Genomic DNA, 21,973 nt, shown 5'->3' on the forward strand with positions numbered 1-21,973 from the left:
GCAATGCGTAATCAAAGGAAATTTCTAGGCGGACAGTTGTGTTACATTTCTACTTTGCATTACAGTTTATACAATGGACAACGAGATTCGTTATCCATATTAACGTGGACAACGACGTTTTTTCCAAAGAAAGTCCGTGATTTAAATCCTTCGGAATACCGTGAGGTACTGAGTAGCAAGCATATGTGGGTCGTCGATTTTTACATGCCACAGTGTGGCCATTGTCAAAGGATGGAGCCTCAGTTTGCAATTGCCGCTCAGGTAAATGTTACTTTACCGTAAATTATTTAATCTTTTATGCAATGTATCTGTGATTGTATCTCGATGATGGTTCCACTACTTAGTCCATTGTAAATACTTTGATTTCAGTTAGTGGAGAAAGTGCGATTTGGAAGAATCAACTGTAATTTTTATATGCACGATTGCGTACAAGCAAACGTACAAGTATTTCCTACGTTAGTATTATACAAGTCGAAGCGAAAACAAAACAATAGCTACGATGGTGTTAGAATAATCGGGACGACAGCTAAGACGATAAGAGATGAAATTTCAGAGATTGTTAAATTTCGTATGAAACATGACGAACTGTAATATAACTATAAACCAAGTGTGCCTAAATTGAGATTAATATATTTTAGCAAAATACTTGTCCTTTTTTTGTAATTACTTAGATACTGCTTCACTGCCATAATAACCAGTACTTGTCGTATTCCTTTCTCTTTTCTTTTCTCTAAAGGAACAAGAAGATAAACTATAATTATTAGATAAGACGAGATGTATTTGTAGTCCTGTTATGCGATATTTTTATACACTTTATCCTTTATCAAACAGTGACGATAAAAATCGGTCTCGTAGCGCATTATCTCGTACGAATCTCTTTTATAATATGTATATTACGCGCGCGCACATGAATCTATATGTATAAACTGTGTATAAAAATGTCCACAGTTGTTAAAATAAAATGTCAATGAAATGTGCAATTTTTCGCCCGCAATCTCGCGGTTCGGAGGTACTACGATTATAGTAACGGTCGGTCGTCTGTCGGCTTATAGCAGTTTGATCGCTTAGTTTTGTGTTTTCAACATTGTCGGAAGAGTTTTGCTTGCGAATTATGGCCGGGGGAGATGTAGAAAGGAAACTTCATACATTTATCTGGACGAAATATCATTGAAAAATTAATCGAAATGCATATCTCGCGGAACGGTATTGCGTGAACGCCGTGTGAAGTTTGTACGTTCGATACTTGGTCGGTCTTGATTGCCGCGACGTTCAAACAGTCACTAAACGAATCGCAGCGCGGCAGCACGGATTCAAATGGCCGTTTCGCAGTTTTCGCGATTTCGACTCGCCGAAGATGAACCTCGCAGTGCGTGATCCGTGCAGTACGGCAACGCCAAGGGAATAGAAAATGAATTTTGCGTAAGTTTCTTTGCGTAAGAAGACTTAGTCAAGTGGCTACGGAAAGTGAAGATCTTTGGCAAAAGGACTCGTCAGAATATATCGTACATCAGTTGCGCGTCCTATATTTTTGGTTCATTGAGGAAAAATGGATAAGTGATAGAACTGATCTATCATACCGATAAAATAATAGTGCGCTTATAACTTTTGCGTTTCGAGTCGCATATTTCATTCACAAATATCAAGTATAAAACAATTTCTCTGCAACGTACGTAAAGGAGTACATTGCTTAAAGTTAGACCAAGAGTCGAAGTAAAAACAAATAATATGCAAAGCGCGAGAAGAAATCGCTGCATTTTATACGTTTGAAGTGAACATATCAGACATTTCTGTTCGTGATATACATTAATATATCGATATTAGGCTTAATAGCGCTTTATTGATTGTCATAAAATACAGGAAATTGCGACTTTAAATGCAATAAAACTTCTGTAATATTTGCTGGAATTTCTATTTCTATTATCGCAATTGGTGCAATAAAGAGAGAACACAGATCATGTTTTCATTTTATTTATATATGATAAACTCAAAATAAATATTCTTGCTGTCGTTATTAAAATAGATCTTAGCGTTATTTATAATAGTATTATATTTAACTAAATGAATACAACTTTCCTTGTATTTCTATTTGAAAAAAAGAAAAAAATGTCCACGAGAGAGAGAGAGAGAGAGAGAGATTATACATTTTATAAAAGTTGCTGCGTTACAATTTTGTGTATATGTTGTTACATTCAGATGCAATGTACGTACACACGCACATGCATAACCACACACACACACATCACGCGCGCGCGCACATAGAGAGAGAGAGAGAGAGAGAGAGAGAGAGAGAGAGAGAGAGAGAGAGAGAGAGAGAGAGAAAGATTACATATATATATATGTATATTCTACATCTCTCACACATATAAACATTTGAAATTATTTGTGATTTCATGACATAGTATAAATAAGCGTATAAAAAAGAAAAATACTTTGTATCAAATATCTAAACATGCTGTGCTTTCTAAAGCTTTTTAGTTTTATTGTGCCAACATTATTCATAAAAGAGATAACTTTCATCTTGCCAACAGTATTAAAAATACGCGATGAGTTTCAAGTTGGAATGTGTATCGACTGAAAAAAACACAACATTCTGTAGACATAAGATACATATTTCTCTAAACTGCTGGAGTGTAAATCTTATGTTACATGTCGTGTTATTTATTTAAAAAATAACGTTACTTCGGCTGTTCTGACATTACATTTGTTTTCAATATGAATTTGAGATATTTCCCCGAATAGTGCAAATAGAGCTTTCAAATGCAAATGTACTTTTTTATATCACATAAATCCGCGACATGCGAAGGCAGTGCAAATAGAAAAATGCAATCGAGAGCTCAACAAGATAGTAACATTGTCATTTTATACAGTATGCGTGTACTGGAAGATTAACAAATACATATAAACATTACAATTAATAAAGTAGGAGAAGACCAATGTTTTAATATAAACATTTTTATAAGTAAGATTTACCAATGAATACAATATGAATACAAGTACAGCTTTTGAAAGGTTCGTGATGTTGCATGTATAATTCTAACGTCGTATCTTTGGTCGGTATCTCGCAAAAATGGAATCTAATAGTTACAAATCTAGCAGGATTGCACAATATAAGTATACGCAACAAACATTGGCCGCTGAATGCAAGTCTGAATGGATAGCTTCAAAATTTTAGCTGAAAGTAGTGTGTATCGTTCTTTAAACGCAACGTGGGTATAAAAATAATACAACGAGAAAAGGACGCGAGAGTGATAGTATTCTCTTTGCTATAAAAAGTTTCAAGCATATTTTAATCACGTTGGTCAAGAATTGTATAAAAAGACAAAAGATTCTCTTGTTGTTATACAAATCCGGATTGATTCCTCTAATTATTAATGAAAAAATAACTTCTTAGACTTTATATTCGTCGTTTCCTTTAAGATGTATAAAATCTACGCGTTTTTAATCCAGTCTTTCATCTTCTTACATATTTCCATTTTCTCGACCGTTTTACAGTTTTACACACAGAATGTTCTAAAAAGATTTGACTCAAACTGTGAAAACACATTTCACTTATCCTAAACATGTGTGTAACAGTTTCTTATCGATGAATATATTCTTCGCAAGTGAAATATACTTTTGTCCTTCGTTTAAATAATTAAAATTTGTACGAATCTATTTTATCTTACAAACATATTATTCAAGTTTAATCAAACATTCAAGTAACATTCTGTGTTGTCATGTCCTTTAAGAAGAAAAGACTATTCGTTTTAATATATTTTAATGCAGTCTCTTATTCAATGTTCAGCGACATATTCCGTAATCCAGTATCTCACGATGTCGAATAAAGCATCAAATATAGTATCAAGGCCAAAGTTTCAATTATAATGATTTAACTACTTAATATTTTAAAAATAAATGCGACTGAGCATCACAAAATATGCATACAGTACGCAATCCTCATAGATATTTCGGAAAAGTATTATTTGAAAGACACAGATGTATGCTTACCAAGACGGAATAATGTGTCCTTTTACTCTGACACATCAAACCTATTCAGGATACATACCTATTCAGGATCATTCTTATAGTGACGCTTGTCAAAAATTGCAAGTTATACATACATGTACATGTATGTATATGTATCTACACACAACACACACACACACACATACATATACACGTATACATATACCCCGGCCTTAATATTATCGAAATAATACATATAATATATAATATAATACAGCCGATTGTAAAAGTATAACTTTTATCGTTCGCGAATCCGTGAACCTACCTTTGTGAATCTTGAAATACGTAGCCAGTTTTGTGAAACGTAATAAATTACGATATGAAAATTGTATATTATATGTCGCGTTTCGACGGTGGTATTAGATGGTCTGGCAGTTCGGCTGGCAGGTCGTAGCCTTCAAGTTTTACATTGATCAGATGCATAGCTAAGGCGAATTCGTCGGAGTCTAAGAATCCATCTTTATTAATATCAGAAAGTTTCCAAATCTTTCCGAGTACGCTATTGGGCAACTTGGACTTGACCATTTCCGACTTGGCCGCTACAGTCGTATAAAATTGTATAAAATTAATATATCAGATCTGAGAAAGACACCGTGTACGCGTATATATACACGTACACGTGCGCATGCGGTGCATTTGTGCACTTGTGTTTTGTATTTATCATGCTCACCAGCCCCCGTGATCTTTCCGTCTTGTGGTCCGAGCGATTCGAAGATACTGTCGTACTTATATCTCTCTTTATTGACAATCCATTCTGGTTCACCTGCTCCTGCATCAATTCCTTCTCCTCTCTTGTATCCGAATGGGCTGACTTGATCTTCTACACCTTCAAATGCACCACCTATAAGATTAAACCAATGAAATACACGTAGTGAAATTTTGTGAAATTTAAACCGTGATAGACCGCCATATTTGTTCTCTCACAAACGTTCTGCAGCAAACTTTAGCGTACATAGCATCAGCATATATACTATCGGAGGACTGTTTATTTATTAGATCTAATTATAATTTTCAAGTTTCCTTTTTGAGGAACAACTCTGACTATTTATGAAGATTGATATTTTATGACTTTTTTAGAAGTGTTCAAAGAAGCAAAAAAGAAATTTACTCCTTTCTTTTAAGTAATAACATAATTTACTCCATGTTGCAATCACTATACACGATATGGTATATGAAAGAAAGACATAAAAACATTCAAATGTAAATACACAGCAGAAATTATACCTTTAATAAGCGGTTCCGGAACTTTGGTAACTTCTTCGTGTGGTATCATTGCCATAAGTTTCGCGATGTCTTCGGCGAGCATCCTATCCACCACTTCCAATAACTTGGGTTTCAAGGGATTAAATTTACTAAAATCGTGATGCGCTAAGCACTCTTGCATTTTCTTCAGATCTGGGAAATCGCCCGGTGAAATCTGCTGTTCTCTTTGGATTTGATCGTAAATCTGGCCCAGGTTCTTTATCAGTTCTTTCTTCTTGGTATCCTTACCAAATACACTCGGCATATCTTTTCGTAACGCACTTATTATGTACGCGTGCACCTGTAAATCAAGTAACACACGTGCTGTATACTGCGCTTCATGCAGTGAATACACAAAATTTCTCAATGTAGAGAAATGTTCAGAGATTTGTTCATGGATGTGTCTTATTTTGACGTACCTTCGCTAAACGCGCTCTTTTAATTAAGTCGTTTAGTTTTCTTAACGCAGCATTTTTTGGCAGCGATTGCATATCTCTGAACAAGTCCTGTTCTTCATCCTCGAATAATCTGAGAAAAGATTTTCGTACGATTCATATTAAGAGAAAGAATGCATATGCAAGTACAAAGCATAAATGCAATTGATAAAAAAAAAAAAAAAGAAAAAAAAGGATTCAAATTTATTTACCTTCTATTAACGTCGTATCTTAATGGTTGATCCCAAAATGAGCCGATATAAACTCTGGCTACTTCAGGTGTTTGCAACACCTTTCCCAATGACCACATCAACGCACCATATACTCTCATGAGTTGCTGATGGTCTATCATATCAGCTTTATTGAGAACGATTCTAATTTTATCATCGTGTCCGCGTAAGGCTTCGATAGATCTACGAAATTCGTCCGATATATCGAGTTTATGAGCATCGAATAACAATATAATTCTATCTACGCGCTCGGCAAACCATTCTAAAACACCAGTGAAATCGTATCCCCTGTCGACCTAAAGAATATATTTTATATTTAGACATATTATCGTACCATATCTTATCCATATCATATATCGTACATGTGTACGCATACAAGCTGGCATAAAGCTATGAGAGAAAATTACTTACTCGTTGTTTCTCACCGGATAATATACCTGGAGTATCCACTATAGATATACCTTTTAAGACAGGAGAAGCTACCGTCGAACATTGAAATCTATTTAAGAACGCATTGCCAAACTTTGAAAGCGGTCTGAACTGTTTGTTCGGATCTACAACCAAAGCATTTCCAGGAATGACACCCTCCTTCTCATCATACATAACGGCTATAAATCGATCTGTAGTAGGCTCTGGTCCGATTCTAATGCCAGGAAATTCCCTTTCAAGTAGATACTTGATGAATGTAGTTTTGCCAGTGGAATATTGACCGACCAGGAGGATCATGGGTTTTGCATCAAAGTCTGGGTCGTCCAATTGCGGCGAGTGAAAATCGTGAAATTGATAATGTTGCTCCAATGGCAATAACTTGGACTTGTATATCCTCTTGAGTCCATCGGTAACATTTTCAAAGAGGTCTTGCTTGCCATTCTCTTCACGACTCAGCCAACTGAACATGTTAGCTTTCTCTGTAATAAATTATATCTTATAGTATCAAATTATTTCGTTATAAATAATGCTTCATATATGCTTTATATATGGTGCAAGCTCGTGTTAAAAAAAAAATATCTGTATTGCTAGTAACTGACATTGACTTTCAACTATAAATACTAGAAATTGCAGCAGTTGATTTTCTCTTCTTTACGCTCAAATGTTTCCAACTTGCGAAGTTTTATACTTGTTTCACATACGTCCTTTTTCTCTCTTTCTCTCTCTTTCTCCCCCTAGTTCCCTCCCGCCCAGTCGTTCGATTCGGTCAGACAGGGTTAAGTTGACCATGTCGCGAGTTCACTCTTCATTTTCAATTTCACATTTGTGTTTTCGCTAATGCTTCGCAGACAGACGAGATATTATGCGAGAAACCGCTCTCGCTTGAAGAAATTCCAAGAAATTTAACAACTCAATCGTACAACCCTGTCAAAGACAGTGGATACCCTCTCCGGGTTATCACCTTTCATCAAAATCTCTAGAGTCACGTTTGTGAAATTCAAGACGAAGTACTCGATAATATACATACACTAAAGATACAAAGGGCAAAGTGCGATGATGCGGGAAAGCTCACTGGCGATTTAACTTTGATTGAGAGTCATAAGAACACCAACCTTTGTTCGAACTCACCAGTCAAGGCTGAATGGATACGCTCGATGAAGCACGATAGAATAGACGAATGCGAACTAATCCGGGGAAATCCGGGAGGCGATGAAGGCGTAACAAAAATGACAAGATGATACGCCGCCGACGTGACGTATACGTACTAACCGCGACGATCACGACACGCTCCTTCCTTCGTGACACTTCCGGAGGACGTGGTGGTGATGCGATGGTGATGGTAATGGTGGGGTGGTGGCGATGGTGGTAGCGATGGTAGTGGTGGTGGTGGTGATGATGGTGGTGGTAACTAGCGATAGCAGTGGTAATGGTGTAATGGTAGTGCGATGACGATGGCTACTCGAACGGAGCGGTTGCTCGATTTGCTGCCACGATCGTCAACGGTGACGCCAATTGATAGAAAACAGCGCTGCGTTGCGTTGCGTTTTACTATGACGTACAAGTAGTTTGAGAGCACTCGAGAGCAGAGTTGAATACTTTCTCTCTCTCTCTCTCTCTCTCTCTCTCTCTCTCTCTCTCTCTCTCTCTCTCTCTCTCTCTCTCTCTCTCTCTCTCTCTCTCTTTTTCTCTGTCTCTCTCTCTCTCTCTCTCTCTCTCCCTCCCTCCCTCTCTCTCTCTCCCTCTCTCTCTCTCTCTCTCTCTCTCTCTCTCTCTTTCTCTCTCTCTCTCTCAGGCAGAGTTACTGATAAATAAAAAATTGATATGTGTCGTAGAACACCCCTCGGAGAACACTTCCTTCTTAGATCCACACGCGAGAAGGAAGCGTGAAATGGCTTTTGGACAGAAGTTTTATAAACGCCTGGAGTCACACATTGGTTGTGAGAGAGGGAGAGGGAGAGAGAGAGAGAGAGAGAGAGAGAGAGAGAGAGAGAGAGAGAGAGAGAAAGACCGCGATATATAGTCATTCGTGGCGACCGATACTACAGACGGTCCACGGCTGATAAATGACAATTGACAAATAAATGACCAATGCGCAAATGAATGGACAGAATAGAAAATTGGAGATCGGGGGAGAAGGAGAGAAGGGAATAGAGCGCATGATTAGTGATAGTTTTGTGAACCGAATTTTTTGTTAGCCGAATGAACGAATTAAACTATAATGTTAATTACAGTTAAATATGGAAAATAAAATTGTAGAGGATTTGACGAATTGATTGTGAATATATATGCATACATATATTATTTTTCTCATAAAGAGAAAATAATAGCAAGATCAAGATTCAAGATCTTGCGTTATCGTTTTTCCGCGAACATGACCGATATTCCATTAGTCATTGGATGTCATTGGAAGTAGAGAGCGCAAAATCACATCGATGATAGTTTTGATATTTTACGCTCAAGAATGTATGTAGTAGAATGTATGAGGAAGTGTCTTTTTTCGTCTGATGTTTTTCCATTTATTCTCATTATTACCTAATGAGAATAAATGGAAAAACATCAGACGAAAAAAATCTTATACTAAAGTCAAAGATGGACGATCATGTATAAAATTGATTTGTCTCTGTAAATTTTTAATTTTTTATTATATCCCTCGTTAGGCATTCGACCAACGTAAGATAAGAATGGCCCAGTTGCAGCCTTACCCTACACACCCTTCACACGGCGTTCACATTTTTTATCACATTTCTTCGATAGAATAAAATCAAAGCAAGTACGCACGCAATTTTTCATACCGAAGAAAAGCGAATAACAAGATGATGAAGGCGAAACGGGGGCGGTAAATCAAGTCGAAACATTTAGGCATGAAAGATATATCGTATTTTCGCTTTGATTTTATCCTTCTGAAGAAATGTAATTAAAATTTTATGCAACAGCAAAACTTACAGTTTACTTGCGTTTGCCTCACTCATGTAATAATTATCGATTCAGTACAAATTGTACAATACAAGCGTCGTTATTATTAAAACGGTGACTTGGTTTATCGAATGTCTGACAAACATGTAGAAATGTGTGATAAGAAAATTATAGAATATAATAATACACAGAAACAAAATGCAAGAAAACTGAATTCGGAAGAAAGTCCGGGTGTTGTGAATCATTCATACTTCCTCCTGTACGTGCGAATAGTACGTTATGCAATAGCGTTGTAATAGCGAATGACAGTGACATAACGACACAGAAGCGTAATGTTAACAATGTGCGACCATGCCGAGAGACAATCGATAACTGTGACCTTCCTTTGCACAGTGCGCCCGATCGAATTTGCGAGTGTCGAATCGTAAATACGTGGCGATAAATGTAGGCAAAACCACGTCATTTAAATCATCAGGTAGTTAGTCATAGGAAGTGATGAACTTTTATTTATCTTTCATTTTTTGACTAAGATATCGAGAGGTATATATAACGGTAGGGATTTAATTAATCATTAACATAGCGTACGTTCACTGAGTTTTTATTAAAAAAAAAAAAAAGTGAAAAAAGACGTAAGAAAATTGTAAAGGAGGGAGATCGAACCGAGATCAATTGCATGGGTATTTTATTTATATATACTTATTATGAGAATTCAAAATCGCTTCTCTGTCAATTCATTATCCGTGAGATATAAATTGTTCATTCATCAGACTAGATACAATTCGGATACAAGATATAATTCGGAAGGTACATTTCATCAGAAAGTAAAGTGTATCGACGGCGGATGATATGCGATATCTTTTGTCGTTCCATTGAACGCAACAGTTTAATTGGTAATTGTGGGCGCACTATTTGCTGTAACGGACAACACAGTTTGCGCAACAATCGCGCACGGTATTATGCAATGATATGCAGTACGTCCAGTGTCACAGCCGTTGCATAAGTAACTCGGACACATCCCGATTAAACGATTTCGTGTCCATTTATTCTTCTTAACAAGCTCCGCTTAAATTACAACTGATTTGCTAGGATACGCCGCGGACTATAACTATGGCGATATATTATGCACTTGACGGGAGCATTTACAATTTCCCCGAGACATGGAAGGAATGATACGTGGGTGATGCCTTTGGCTGTATTGTCTCGAACAAATTGTTACAAATTAAAAAAAGAAAAGGAAAACTAGCAGGATTATTGGAAGAACTTTGCACAATTTTATTCACAATCATGACAATTTTCATTCCTACTTACTTCCTCTTTGCAATAATAAACAATAAATGTTAAACAATAAACGTTTGCAATATATGGGTTTCACTTTTACTGAGCGATTTCTTTTCCCGGAAAGATTATCTGAGAAGGTGGGTTTCTGGTATTTACTAGTATATATATATATATATATATATATATATATATATAGATGTATCACTTTTTTCTCGTGTGCAAAATTTATTATCTTGTATCAATGTCAATATAGATATTGTCGAAGGTAGCGCTTATCATTTATCAGACCTTACGTAAGATATTAACGGCAAGACCTTATGTTCAGTTGTAACATTTGTATCGTGGAATAAAACCGTTTTGACGGTAATACATCCTGTTCGATCGTTTGCGTCAAAGGCGCCCTCTATGCAAAACTCTTCATAGCGTGTATTCATACCGACGTATGATAAATATATAAACAATTAAATAAAAATATTAAATACCCTTTCAATATCTTGCATTTCCTTATATTTCTTACATTAGCGAAATTTACAGTGCAGGTTTATTAATCAAAGATTTATAAACTTTTTGCCAGCATAACGTTGTCTAACGTTATCGAACTAAGTAAATGACAAAATGTATGAACAATATGTGTTTAAATAGAAAAATGTTTAATGATCTGTTTATTTAATGTTATGTCGGGAAAATCAAAAGGGTAAGTGATACCGATTTCCGCATGTTCCGTTCATGCCACGAAGGCCGCATTACCGCCAGTATTTTCCTAGATATAGTATAAAAATTGATGTATTGTTCAAAAGACAAGAATAAGATAAGTTTATAACAATATTTCCCTAATGAAAGATTCCTGATCAGAGAGAATAAAACTAATATTACAAATTAACGTGTATGCAATGTATCTGCAACATTGTGCTGTAATGTAGAAGATAGAAACGTTAATTCGTCTCTAAGTCTCTGTGCCGTATGGATTCCCTTTGGTCATCGATGGTTCTCGCCAGCCGCCGAATGCCTTCTCGATCTCTTGCGCGACGGCAATCGTCAGATAGTCGCAACCCGGATTAGCAACGATCTACAAAAACGTAAGCGTCAACAGAGTTGTCTTTGTTGATTTGCGTATTTCATAAGATCGAAAGGACCACGGATAAGGGAAGAGATGAACGAGAGGCGCGTTAAAACGTATACAACATTGTCGTCAAGACGTTCCTCGACGACGCGCGTTTCAGATGCTCGTTGTGTTGCATTTTTCTCACTTGAAGTCCAATTGGCAGTTGATTTCTGTCGAAACCCAGCGGGCATTGTGTAACCGGCAGTCCGAGAGCATTGAAGATCATGAGATACGTGAAATTACATGCGTTGTATATAATTTCGTGAGGATAAGGCGCCGACGAGACGAACGATGGATAGATGAGCACACCGTTACTGCCTAGCGTCTCCTAAAAAGGCCATCACTATTATGCGATATTATCACAATGTCGACAAGCAAATCTTTCTTAAATCTATCTCTACGTGATTAAATGATTGGCATTTATTCATGTCGTATTAATCATAAATATTGCGCGCAATTGTTGTGCATTATAATACATTTGGATATTCTAATTAAACACTCGTCAATGTTCGACGCCCACTAAACTTTAACGGATGTATGTTGGTGGAAGGATCGAACAGGGGTAAGGGGTGTATGCAAAGTCTGCACCTCAAATTGCTTCTTTAACTGCGTTTTCTTCTCCATCATGTTGTTATAATACGAACGCGGAAATCGTTCGCCAGTACTCTTCAACAACCCATAAAGTAAGGCAGGATATGTGTACGATGACAGGAAGAAGATATACTTGAGTACTTCGAAAAGCACGTTTTTCGATTTCTGAAAGAGATACAACGCAAGATACAGATTCTTTTGATACAGTCTTTTTCATAATATATTTAATCTTTCATGTATCAAGGGTCTTCAATTAACGTTGTTTATCAAACAAACGGGATTCTCAGAGGACGTCCTCGTTTCTTGGGAGCTTTTAAATTGCTTGATATTGTTGACTCAAATTATATTTTTCGAGTTGTTTAACGTGTGTTTTAGCGACTCGAGCATTGTTAACGACAAATTTTGATGTTGTAATTACAACAGTGCACCGAACATTATAGTTCAATGCCCTCTGGTGTTCTTTAGGGACCCCTTTCAGGGTTTTCATATTAAGGGTTAACAAAGGCACCTACTTTTTCGTCTTCTTGTTACTTACCTTAGGGTTGTCCAAGCGGTTGAACATCGAGTACACATTTCTGAGCCGAAGAAGAATAGTTAAGCACAGTTCGAAAGCCGACTTCATGTTTTCAAAATTTATCTAGGAATGAACAGGAAAGTAAATAAGTATATAGTATTTGTGCGATAATATAGAGATTTTTAGCGACATATTGTGATTGTTTAAAAATGAAATAATTTTTCTTTCCGATACGATATACCATATATGCGAGCTGTTCTCATATTGTTCGTTATTATATATTTTATTACGTATTACTGCGTGTGTTATTGTATTTGTAATAACGAATCAATTTAACATTCTATCGTAATAATAAGTTCAAAGTGATGAAATGCAATCAAGAAATTCGTGTCCATACTTTTTGTACTGTAACACCATGTGTAGTCTCCAGATGTTCAACTAACTTGCGAATTGCATATTTCATGTCGCTATTTGGCGAATTTGTCATAATTGAACCGCTGTCGATCATGTAAAAAAATTTCATATCCTTCAAGTACACCTAGCAAACACGAAAAGAAGAAATTTCAGAAATGTGCACAATTCTTTTAGCCACTTTATACATATAATGCGTATAGATAGGGAATAACAAGGTATGATTTGTGAATAAAAATACGATGGCCTTCAAGCTTTGAAGTTTGGCGTTGAAGGTATGTGTGTGTGTGTGTGTGTGTGTGTGAGAGAGAGAGTTAAGCAACTAAATTCAAGTGACAGTCGATTCTCACTCACACACTTTTGTACAGATGTCTGCGTTCTCACCTTCTTATTGAAACCAATTTTGGCCTCATTGGATTGTGATATCGTTGTCAATAGCAGAGGCAAGTCTATAGCGTATCTGACCATTCCACCAATCGAGAAGAAGGAGGGCCAATTTATGTCAGTCGAGCCAGGTTTATGACCCTTTACCGATACCCAATCTGATGTAATCAAATCACTCGGCGATCATCAAAATCTTATGTCTTATGTTTCTCGACCAACGTCGATTAAACCTTAATCTGAATCTGAAAAGACTCGGATTAAGATTTAATCTGACGTTGGTAGACGTTGAAACATTACTCGTTGCTTCACTCTGCGTTGTGTCGAATGTCACAGCATAATCCTTACTGTATCAACACACGCTTAATATAATAACAGCAGCGTCATAAATACTCTTACTTACCGTGACATCTACATATTTGTACGTATAAGGAAAACAGACAATGAAAAGAGACAATGTTCTACAATAGATCTAGTATTCGTAGTGCAGTTAAAGTTATCAAGGATATATATATTAATGTATATATTAATGTCTAATAAAAATACATATCGAAGAGTAAAACATTCGCGCGTACGTGATCGAAACTGTAAAACGTGCGGGAGCCAATAGCCAATATTATCTGCAAGACCTTTCTTTTAATTTCTGTCAGGTATGACTCCCACCTACCTGTTTCTCCTCCGCTAAATTTAAGTTAAATTTTGTGGAAACAAATTTTGATAGGATTTTGATTCCACGATAAAACTTACCAGGCGAAGGTTTGTGGCCAAAAACACCGCAGAACATCGCCGGGAGCCTGGCTGATCCAGCGATGTCCGAACATAAGCTCAAAACAGAAGCGCCAGCAGCCAAAAGGGCAGCCTAGAATTTAAGCGCGATCCTCTGTTTATCGTCAGGCTCGACAATCGTAAGCTGTTCGAACGAGAGCTTTAGGTTCCGTTAAATTCCTAATAAAGAGTGTAAACCTATCGACCTCTGTGTACGTATATTTGAATATATATCTTCCGTTCTCTACAGAGAGTTCAATATCTTGTCTTTGAAGCAAAAAAAGAAAAATCCAGCGAGCATGAAAGCGCTGGAAGAAAATTTCATCGTTATATTTTTAGTGGCCCCGTTGAACTTTTGCCGATTTCAAATTTGGCTGACAAAGTCGAGCGAGTCAACGAAAACTTTAATCGGACACTCGTTTCTTTTTTCTTTGTGTTGTGATCAGTGAGATCAATGAGACGGGCTCTTTTAGGAAGGAGTCGCCTTTCACAAACCTCGCCACCGGAAGATCCGCCGGGAGTTCTCCGTGTGTCGTAAGGGTTTCTGGTGTCGCCGGTCACTTTGTTAAAGGTGTGCCACCACATGCACAGCTCTGGCGTATTGCTAACTAGAAGAGGGACGCCACCGGCTTCGCGGATCTTCGCTACGGCATCGGCGTCGCGGCTCGCCCTCGACGGAGAGCTCTCTCTTATCCCCACGGAATGACTCATCCCTGAACATTTTTGCTGAATTAGTAAGAGTAAATTTCAGATGAACGGTTAAAATGGGACTATACTTGTCTCTAAAAAAATCTCGAAACAAATGCTACATGTATGTCGCGGCAGAAGAGAATCAGAGTAAGAATAAAAATGCTATGCTATTTATCATCATCATCATCATCATCATTATCATCATTATTATTACGATGTCAGGGTTTTATTTATATTTGTTTTATGTCATTTCCATATATTATTTGGAACACAATCGTAATCTGTTATTTATTTTATTATATTATTGGAATAAAACAGAGCTCCAGTTATTCGTATTGACCTTGGTACTAGCGTTTATTCAGGTAAATTTTCATCGCAGCTATATGCTTATTGCGAAATTATAAGCATCGATCACCTACGATCTATTACATGGCTATTACAAGAATATCGTACGCTTAATATTATTATTAAATATTATCTGTGTGTGTTCACACGGATATGGACAGAGTGTCTTGGATGAAATCTCTAATGAACCTTACAGCTGAAATTTCATTAGCAGAAATTTCCGAAATACTCATATACTCATAAAAGATATATTCACTGTGGCGTACATACATTGCGCTAAGAGTGTTAATGTCTTTACAAGAGACATGTACTTGACATGTCACTTTTTCTAAACTTGTCTATCTTATTCCGCGTTACTTTCAGCGCATTAAAAAGAGGACACGCTTCCGAGTCACTGTGTGTAATTTAAATAGTGCTGACGTGTGCACAACGCTCGGCACATTGAATTGTAAACGATGAGTTACAACACTTGTAACTGCGACTTCTAAGAAGCGCTCATCTCTCATGCGAGAAATCATCGACGGCGAAATGGCCTTCGCTTACGCGTTAAAAAGCGCAAAGTACCAGGACAATATGCGTGCAAACATGCGAAAGCGAAGAGGGGGATTAACGTTAAAAATGTCGTCGACCTTGGTCTCGTACTCGACGAGAAAATCATAAGCGACGAAAATCCAATAATGCAGCGTTAGTGGAAGAAAAAAAACAAAGCTGATGTCTCGCATATTTATGACGCATGTATATGACGGATATTATGCAGTTTGCACAATATATACAGGCTGTCCCATTTTAATATCCCACCCCAAATAACTCTTCAGTATTGAAGTTTCAAGGAAAATGATCTGAATAAAAGTTGTAGGAATTTAAGTGAGCTACCTTATGATGACCTTGACCTCTATTTTCATTAGTAGATTTATATCAGCATAGATTGCACAAAATGCTATTGTGCTATCATGCCAATCTGTACACGATGGATATTGCATTAAATAGGTACAATTATTTCATTTATATTTATATTATATTGTGAATTTTTTTTTTACGACGATCATACAGTCGTATATCGTGAATAATGATAATTCAGCCTTTAATTTGGCGGATCTGGACGATAATATCTCGCTTGTGACGCAAGTTTGCGCTCGTTGGCGACCTCTTTTACGATCACGAAAAATATGAACTATTTATTTCTAAAGAGAAATTTCAGCAATGCATTCGATTACGTTCGACAGCTTACGTTGTTCGCATTAACGTAAACGCGTGTGCAAAAAACTCCGACACTGAATATCGTTCACGAGATAAGCTTGCGAGCGAACTTATATTTGTGTCATAATGAATAATTCCACGCCGACACACCATAAATAAGAGTATTTTTTTAACTTTCGATATGTACGTATATCCTTCCTATATATATACAGGGTGCACGATTTATCTGAAGACATTGAAATATCTCGAGAACTATGCATTGGATAAAAAAAAGTGGTTAATGAAAGTTGTTAGTCTCGAAGGGGGACATCCAATGATACCAAACTCGACCTCCCACCCCACCCCCTGGGGGTGGGGGTTGGGGGCAACTTTGAAATCTTAAATGGAAACCCCCATTTTTTTATTGCAGATACGGATTCTACGCCACAAAATACGTAAATTTTGTCCGAAACTTTTTTTTTGATTCGTGATAGATGGCGCTGTAATCGCAAAAAATTATATTTTCCGCAATTCTCCAGAAATGATCATTGGATTGAGAAATAAAAAATACCTGTTCAATATTTTTAAATCAACAAGTGCCAACAACTCGTGAAAACATGGTAGAACGCATAAGAAACGCTTGCGCTGAAACTCCCGCAGATATATTTCTATCCTGTGTACAGTCATTTGAAAAAAGGATCAATAAGTGTATTGAAGTTGAAGGTAAAAATTTCGAACACTTATTCTAATTAATTGAACAGTGAGAGGCAAGGGGACACACATTAAAAAAGCACCCCGATCTGTGAGAGGCAAGGGGACTCATTAAAAAAGCACCCGAAGGGAACATAAAACTACTACGTCCTCGTCGTTGTTCCTGTGTAACGCTAAAAGTAGTTTCTCGGAAAAATTCAACGCTATCTATCACGAATGAAAAAAATTGTTTCAATAAAAATTTCACGTACAATCTAATTCTGCAATGAAAAATGTGGGTCCCCATTTGAGATTTGAACGTTATCACCCACCCTACCCCGGGAGGATGGGGAGGGGGAATAACTTTTATTATGTTTTTTAAAAATATTGAACAGGTATTTTTTATTTCTCAATCCAATGATCATTTCTGGAGAATTGCGGAAAATATAATTTTTTGCGATTACAGCGCCATCTATCACGAATAAAAAAAAAAGTTTCGGACAAAATTTACGTATTTTGTGGCGTAGAATCCGTATCTGCAATAAAAAATGGGGGTTTCCATTTAAGATTTCAAAGTTGCCCCCAACCCCTACCCCCAGGGGGTGGGGTGGGAGGTCGAGTTTGGTATCATTGGAAGTCCCCCTTCGAGACTAACAACTTTCATTAACCACTTTTTTTTATCCAATGCATAGTTCTCGAGATATTTCAATGTCTTCAGATAAATCGTGCACCCTGTATATATATATATATATATATATATATATATACATCTTTATAATTATAAAACAAATATGTTATTGATCTATATTTATGACTCGGTTCACTTTTGCAATATGTAGAAACAAGTACTAAGAAAGAAGAAGAGCTCTTCGTCTCACCGTTAATTGAAAGCAATCCTGACCTCAACGCGGTGATGTAACTCAATTCATTCAGTCAAGATACTCAATCTTTAGGTAGAGATTACAAAATTATTCTCCAACCAACTTTTATCAAGAGGGAATTTACAGCCTGTATAGAGCGAGTGAGAAGAATGAAAAAGAGATATTTATACACTTCTGGTGTGTTCTTCAAATAAATAAATTTACACGAACGCAAAAATACTTTTGTTAGATGTTTTTGTTAAGCCTCTCTGATGACATGATCCGCGAATACATAATATAGATGGGACGAGCGTGTAACCTATGATCAAGCGATCAAATAACCTACCTCGAACAGCAATACTTTCCTTGACCGTTACGGGTACTCCCAGCAGCGGCTTCTCGCGTGCGATTTTCTCTTCGTCCATCGCCGTCGATTTCAAAAACTCGTCGATCTCGCGTGCCTCTCGAAGGGCCGCTTCGTAACGGTTTTCCACGATCGCGTTGAGCACCGGATTCACCTTTTTGCATCGTTCCACATATGCAACAATTACCTCTTCGCAACGTATCTAACGGGCAAAACAAAATTACTCGCTTCTTTCTATTCCTTATTGAGAGTTACGAGAAGCCGAGCGATTTAACGTAGAACGGAACCCATACTCGTACGTACGTATACAATATACCTCGTCGACTTTTACCAAATTCTCTGATTGAATACGCGAAGAAATATATGTGTGTGCCTTACTTTGATTTGGACTACGTCAAATTTACAACGCGTTATCTCAGACTACAATATATTATCAAAAAGCTCTCTAAAAGATATCTCATTTCTGAACTTGATAACTTATAGAGACGCTTCGAGAAGATGTCAAAATGTTATCTAATACGCCGTTCTTTGAGAGCAGAAAGATATCGAATGAAAATGATGTCTAAAAGATTTCTCAAGACGGATATCTTTAAATTATCTAAAGCAATGGTCGGAATTACTTTCACTTTTCAGGCGATTTTCAGGAGTTTTCTCTCCCACTTACTTCCCCTTATTTCCTCCTCTTCGTTTCAGGGCCGTTGACGTTGTAACATCAACAAGAGGCTCTTATCAATAGCTATAATTACAGTTAATTTTACAGCTATCGGTAATAGAGGAAGATCGATTGACTTCGAAGCTTCGAATCATTCAATTGTACGTTGTTATATTATAATATTCGATTCGTACCATGCTAATTCTCGACAGTGATCCAATGTTGATAGTACACACACACACACACACACACACACACACACACACACACACACACGCACGCACGCACACGCACAATTTTATAATTTTCTAACTTAAAATTGACCAACCAACCAAAGGAAAATTAGCTAACTTTTATCTGAACTTTGTATCGAATGACTAGAAGAATATAAACGGACAGGTCAATGTTGTCAATGTATGTCAATGGCATCTTATAACGAGTCGAAGGTATTGAGTAAGAGAAGAAAGTTTTGTTCGATTTCTCAATCACAGATTTGGCATTATGACATATCCAAGGGAAGGAAATTATTCAACCATACAGTAGCTGCTAATTTAATCTGTGATTCTTATGCACAATTCACAAATCAGCTCATAATTAATATAAAATGATCACCATTGTTGTTTTTATTGTATACGTGATTTGTTGAAAATTGAAATGAGTTTTCCGATTAACTCAGTAATATGTATTCTATTGAAAAATGAATTATGTATTTCTCTCTCTCTTCCTCTCCCCCTTTCTCTCTCTCTCTCTTTCTCTCTCTCTCTCTCTCTCTCTCTCTCTCTCTCTCTATTTCTGTTTGTTTAAATCTCTGGAAATTTAATTACTATGTCGTGCGACACAAACTAAACTCACTTCTTTCCTGCGAATTCTTCGTGCAATTTCCGTTGCTGATATCAACAATATTTGATTATCGATCGGCGGGCATTGTCGTCTCTTCTTCAATGCTCGTAGTTTGAAAAACGGACTGAGTAAACAGTACAGAAGAAATAAGAAACCTTTGCACACAAACTTTACAATCGTCTCTATAATTTCCTGAAGGAATATTATATATTTGTATTGTACTTTCCTAGCTCTATCAGGTAAACATAACATTTCACAGTTTTCGTATAAAAGGACTGTCAGTTTTGTTAGTTGGAAACATTATCAAATTACATTTATGAAAAAAAGAAAATGCAATGAACTTACCATATTAATCGCTTTTTTAGCTTTAATCTTTTCCGTACTATTTTTCTTCCCTTCTTATCGAAGAAGTCTCAGCAGTGTATTATTACTTAGTTTTAACATTAAAATGATGATTTTTATTTTAGAATTAGATGTATTCAGTTCAGAGATTTTGACTTGCCTAAACAAAATGGAAATTTAAATACGAAATCTTAAATTACGATTCTTTGTAATTGTCTACCTAATGTCGATATTTATTATAATGTTGATATTAATTAATTAGGTTGTATCATGTCATAGATTACTATTGATTAATTCAAATTTGTCACACCAATATCACAAATTAGAGCGAATTGAATTTAATCAAAGATTATTGAAGCGAAGTTAAAATTAATCAACCGATAAAATGAAAAATCAATAGTCATCACATACGCGCGCGCATACGCACGCATCTCAATTTCATGTTGATAGTACCTCGATAAAAAAGCTAGCGCTCTACTAACAGTAACTAAAACAGTACTAAAACTAACTCGCCAGTCTAAAGAACAAATCAGACCGTTGTCATTGCGAATCCTCCAATCGATTCTTATTCACAAAATGTTATTCTACTCGAACGAATGTCACGTTTAGACGCGGCCGTCATGACTGATTTGCACTGGTCAAGAAAGAAGTGACTAACCAAAACATGCCCGAGGTAACAACGCGCGCGTGGGGGTAAGCTGTAAAACGCACCTGAAGATGTTTTATTCTTTCCGCATTTGTCGAAATATGCTCTTTGCGCGAGGAATGCATTCCCTTCTTTCTGCGCGAAACATGATTTATTTTTATCTTACACTCTGCCGCGATGTGTTCAATGTACAAAGGTCAAAAGGTAGCATATGCTTTTCTTGTGTGTACATTCATGGATATCGGTCAGATAGTGAATATTTGATGAAGCAATGCATTTATAAATGTGACAGTAAATACGTAGTATAACAGAAAGTGAAACAATAAGTCTGTGCGGGTTACATAAATTTGGGACGGTCAAGGACTATCATGACATACAGAAAGATATAAAGCTGAAGATTGTGATTTTACGACGGTCTGTTTGATCTTAGTTGGATTTTTGCGGCAGTGGTTGAATGTGTCTTTTCATAGAAAAGAAAAATAATGAAATAATTTCTTTAAAAATGAAATGTTTTGAGAGAGAGAGAGAGAGAGAGAGAGAGAGAGAGAGAGAGAGAGAGAGGCCAATTAGAGTGGACACAGCTTGATCGGTATGAATAATTAATTTTATCGCTTCATCAGAGAATTTTTATGCCAGCTTTAATATATTGAGCATAATATTTGTCCTTTGAACTTAATTTTTGGATTCTTTTTTTAACATTAATATTACTCTCCTTTTTCTTTCCTTTATTGTTAATTAGCGTATTTTCAATGTTATAAAACATTTCTCCAGCTGCGGTAATATTTTTTCACACACATATTAATTTACATATATATTATTTTACTTTATACAAAATAATGATGTATTTCTAAGAGCTGCGGTAATAAAATAACCTCCACCCATTCCACATTTTTCTCGTAAATATTAACAATGCGCAAATATTAATATGTCACACATGTTTTAAGATGTTCTCGAAATATGCGTATTGTGTGAAACATTGGATTATATCATAATTACAAAAGGATTGAAGAATACATATATCTTTTGTTTTTATTTTGCATGCATTTTTACATATACCAAAGTCAACATGAAAT

At 36.5% G+C, this 21,973-nt stretch overlaps 3 protein-coding genes across 13 annotated transcripts in view; 1 reads left to right on the top strand and 2 right to left on the bottom strand.

Annotated features, from left to right (window-relative positions):
- LOC105191156 (dnaJ homolog subfamily C member 10) overlaps window positions 1-645 on the top strand; it is a 7,770-nt gene extending 7,125 nt beyond the window's left edge. For 5 of the 7 annotated variants that reach the window (XM_025303085.1, XM_019845071.2, XM_011154356.3 and 2 more), the window contains 2 exons: window positions 66-261; window positions 370-591. In XM_025303085.1, coding sequence (XP_025158870.1) covers window positions 66-261; window positions 370-591 — 418 coding nt within the window. Of the gene's footprint in view, window positions 1-65; window positions 262-369 lie in introns of all 7 variants that reach the window. The other 2 variants (XM_025303084.1, XM_019845070.2) reach the window with 1 other exon arrangement.
- A 1,894-nt stretch (window positions 646-2,539) lies between these two features.
- On the bottom strand, window positions 2,540-7,692 carry LOC105191158 (putative achaete scute target 1). 4 transcript variants are annotated; one of them, XM_011154362.3, is made up of 7 exons: window positions 7,469-7,692; window positions 6,323-6,819; window positions 5,894-6,207; window positions 5,667-5,775; window positions 5,230-5,548; window positions 4,676-4,846; window positions 2,540-4,544 (listed from the first exon to the last, which is right to left on the bottom strand). In XM_011154362.3, the coding sequence occupies exons 2-7, from the start codon at window positions 6,806-6,808 to the stop codon at window positions 4,339-4,341; spliced, it is 1,605 nt and encodes a 534-aa protein (XP_011152664.1). In that variant the 5' UTR covers window positions 6,809-6,819; window positions 7,469-7,692; the 3' UTR covers window positions 2,540-4,338. The 4 variants fall into 4 exon arrangements, with proteins under 4 accessions (XP_011152664.1, XP_011152665.1, XP_011152666.1 ...); XM_011154363.3 differs by having other exon boundaries at window positions 7,453-7,692; XM_011154364.3 differs by lacking the exon at window positions 7,469-7,692 and adding an exon at window positions 7,368-7,412.
- Window positions 7,693-10,748: 3,056 nt separating this feature from the next.
- On the bottom strand, window positions 10,749-21,355 carry LOC105191159 (fatty-acid amide hydrolase 2). 2 transcript variants are annotated; one of them, XM_011154367.2, is made up of 12 exons: window positions 20,764-21,355; window positions 20,258-20,414; window positions 19,925-20,104; window positions 18,403-18,622; window positions 14,791-15,008; window positions 14,278-14,389; window positions 13,534-13,691; window positions 13,136-13,276; window positions 12,760-12,861; window positions 12,222-12,389; window positions 11,779-11,961; window positions 10,749-11,597 (listed from the first exon to the last, which is right to left on the bottom strand). In XM_011154367.2, exons 2-12 carry the CDS (start codon window positions 20,258-20,260, stop codon window positions 11,475-11,477), a joined length of 1,608 nt encoding a protein of 535 aa, XP_011152669.1. In that variant the 5' UTR covers window positions 20,261-20,414; window positions 20,764-21,355; the 3' UTR covers window positions 10,749-11,474. The 2 variants fall into 2 exon arrangements, with proteins under 2 accessions (XP_011152669.1, XP_011152668.1); XM_011154366.2 differs by having other exon boundaries at window positions 20,708-21,355.
- Window positions 21,356-21,973: the final 618 nt, after the last annotated feature.

This window comes from Harpegnathos saltator, unplaced genomic scaffold (assembly GCF_003227715.2).
Source record: "Harpegnathos saltator strain DR-91 unplaced genomic scaffold, Hsal_v8.6 scaffold53, whole genome shotgun sequence".
In the NCBI taxonomy this organism is placed as follows: Eukaryota; Metazoa; Arthropoda; class Insecta; order Hymenoptera; family Formicidae; genus Harpegnathos; species Harpegnathos saltator.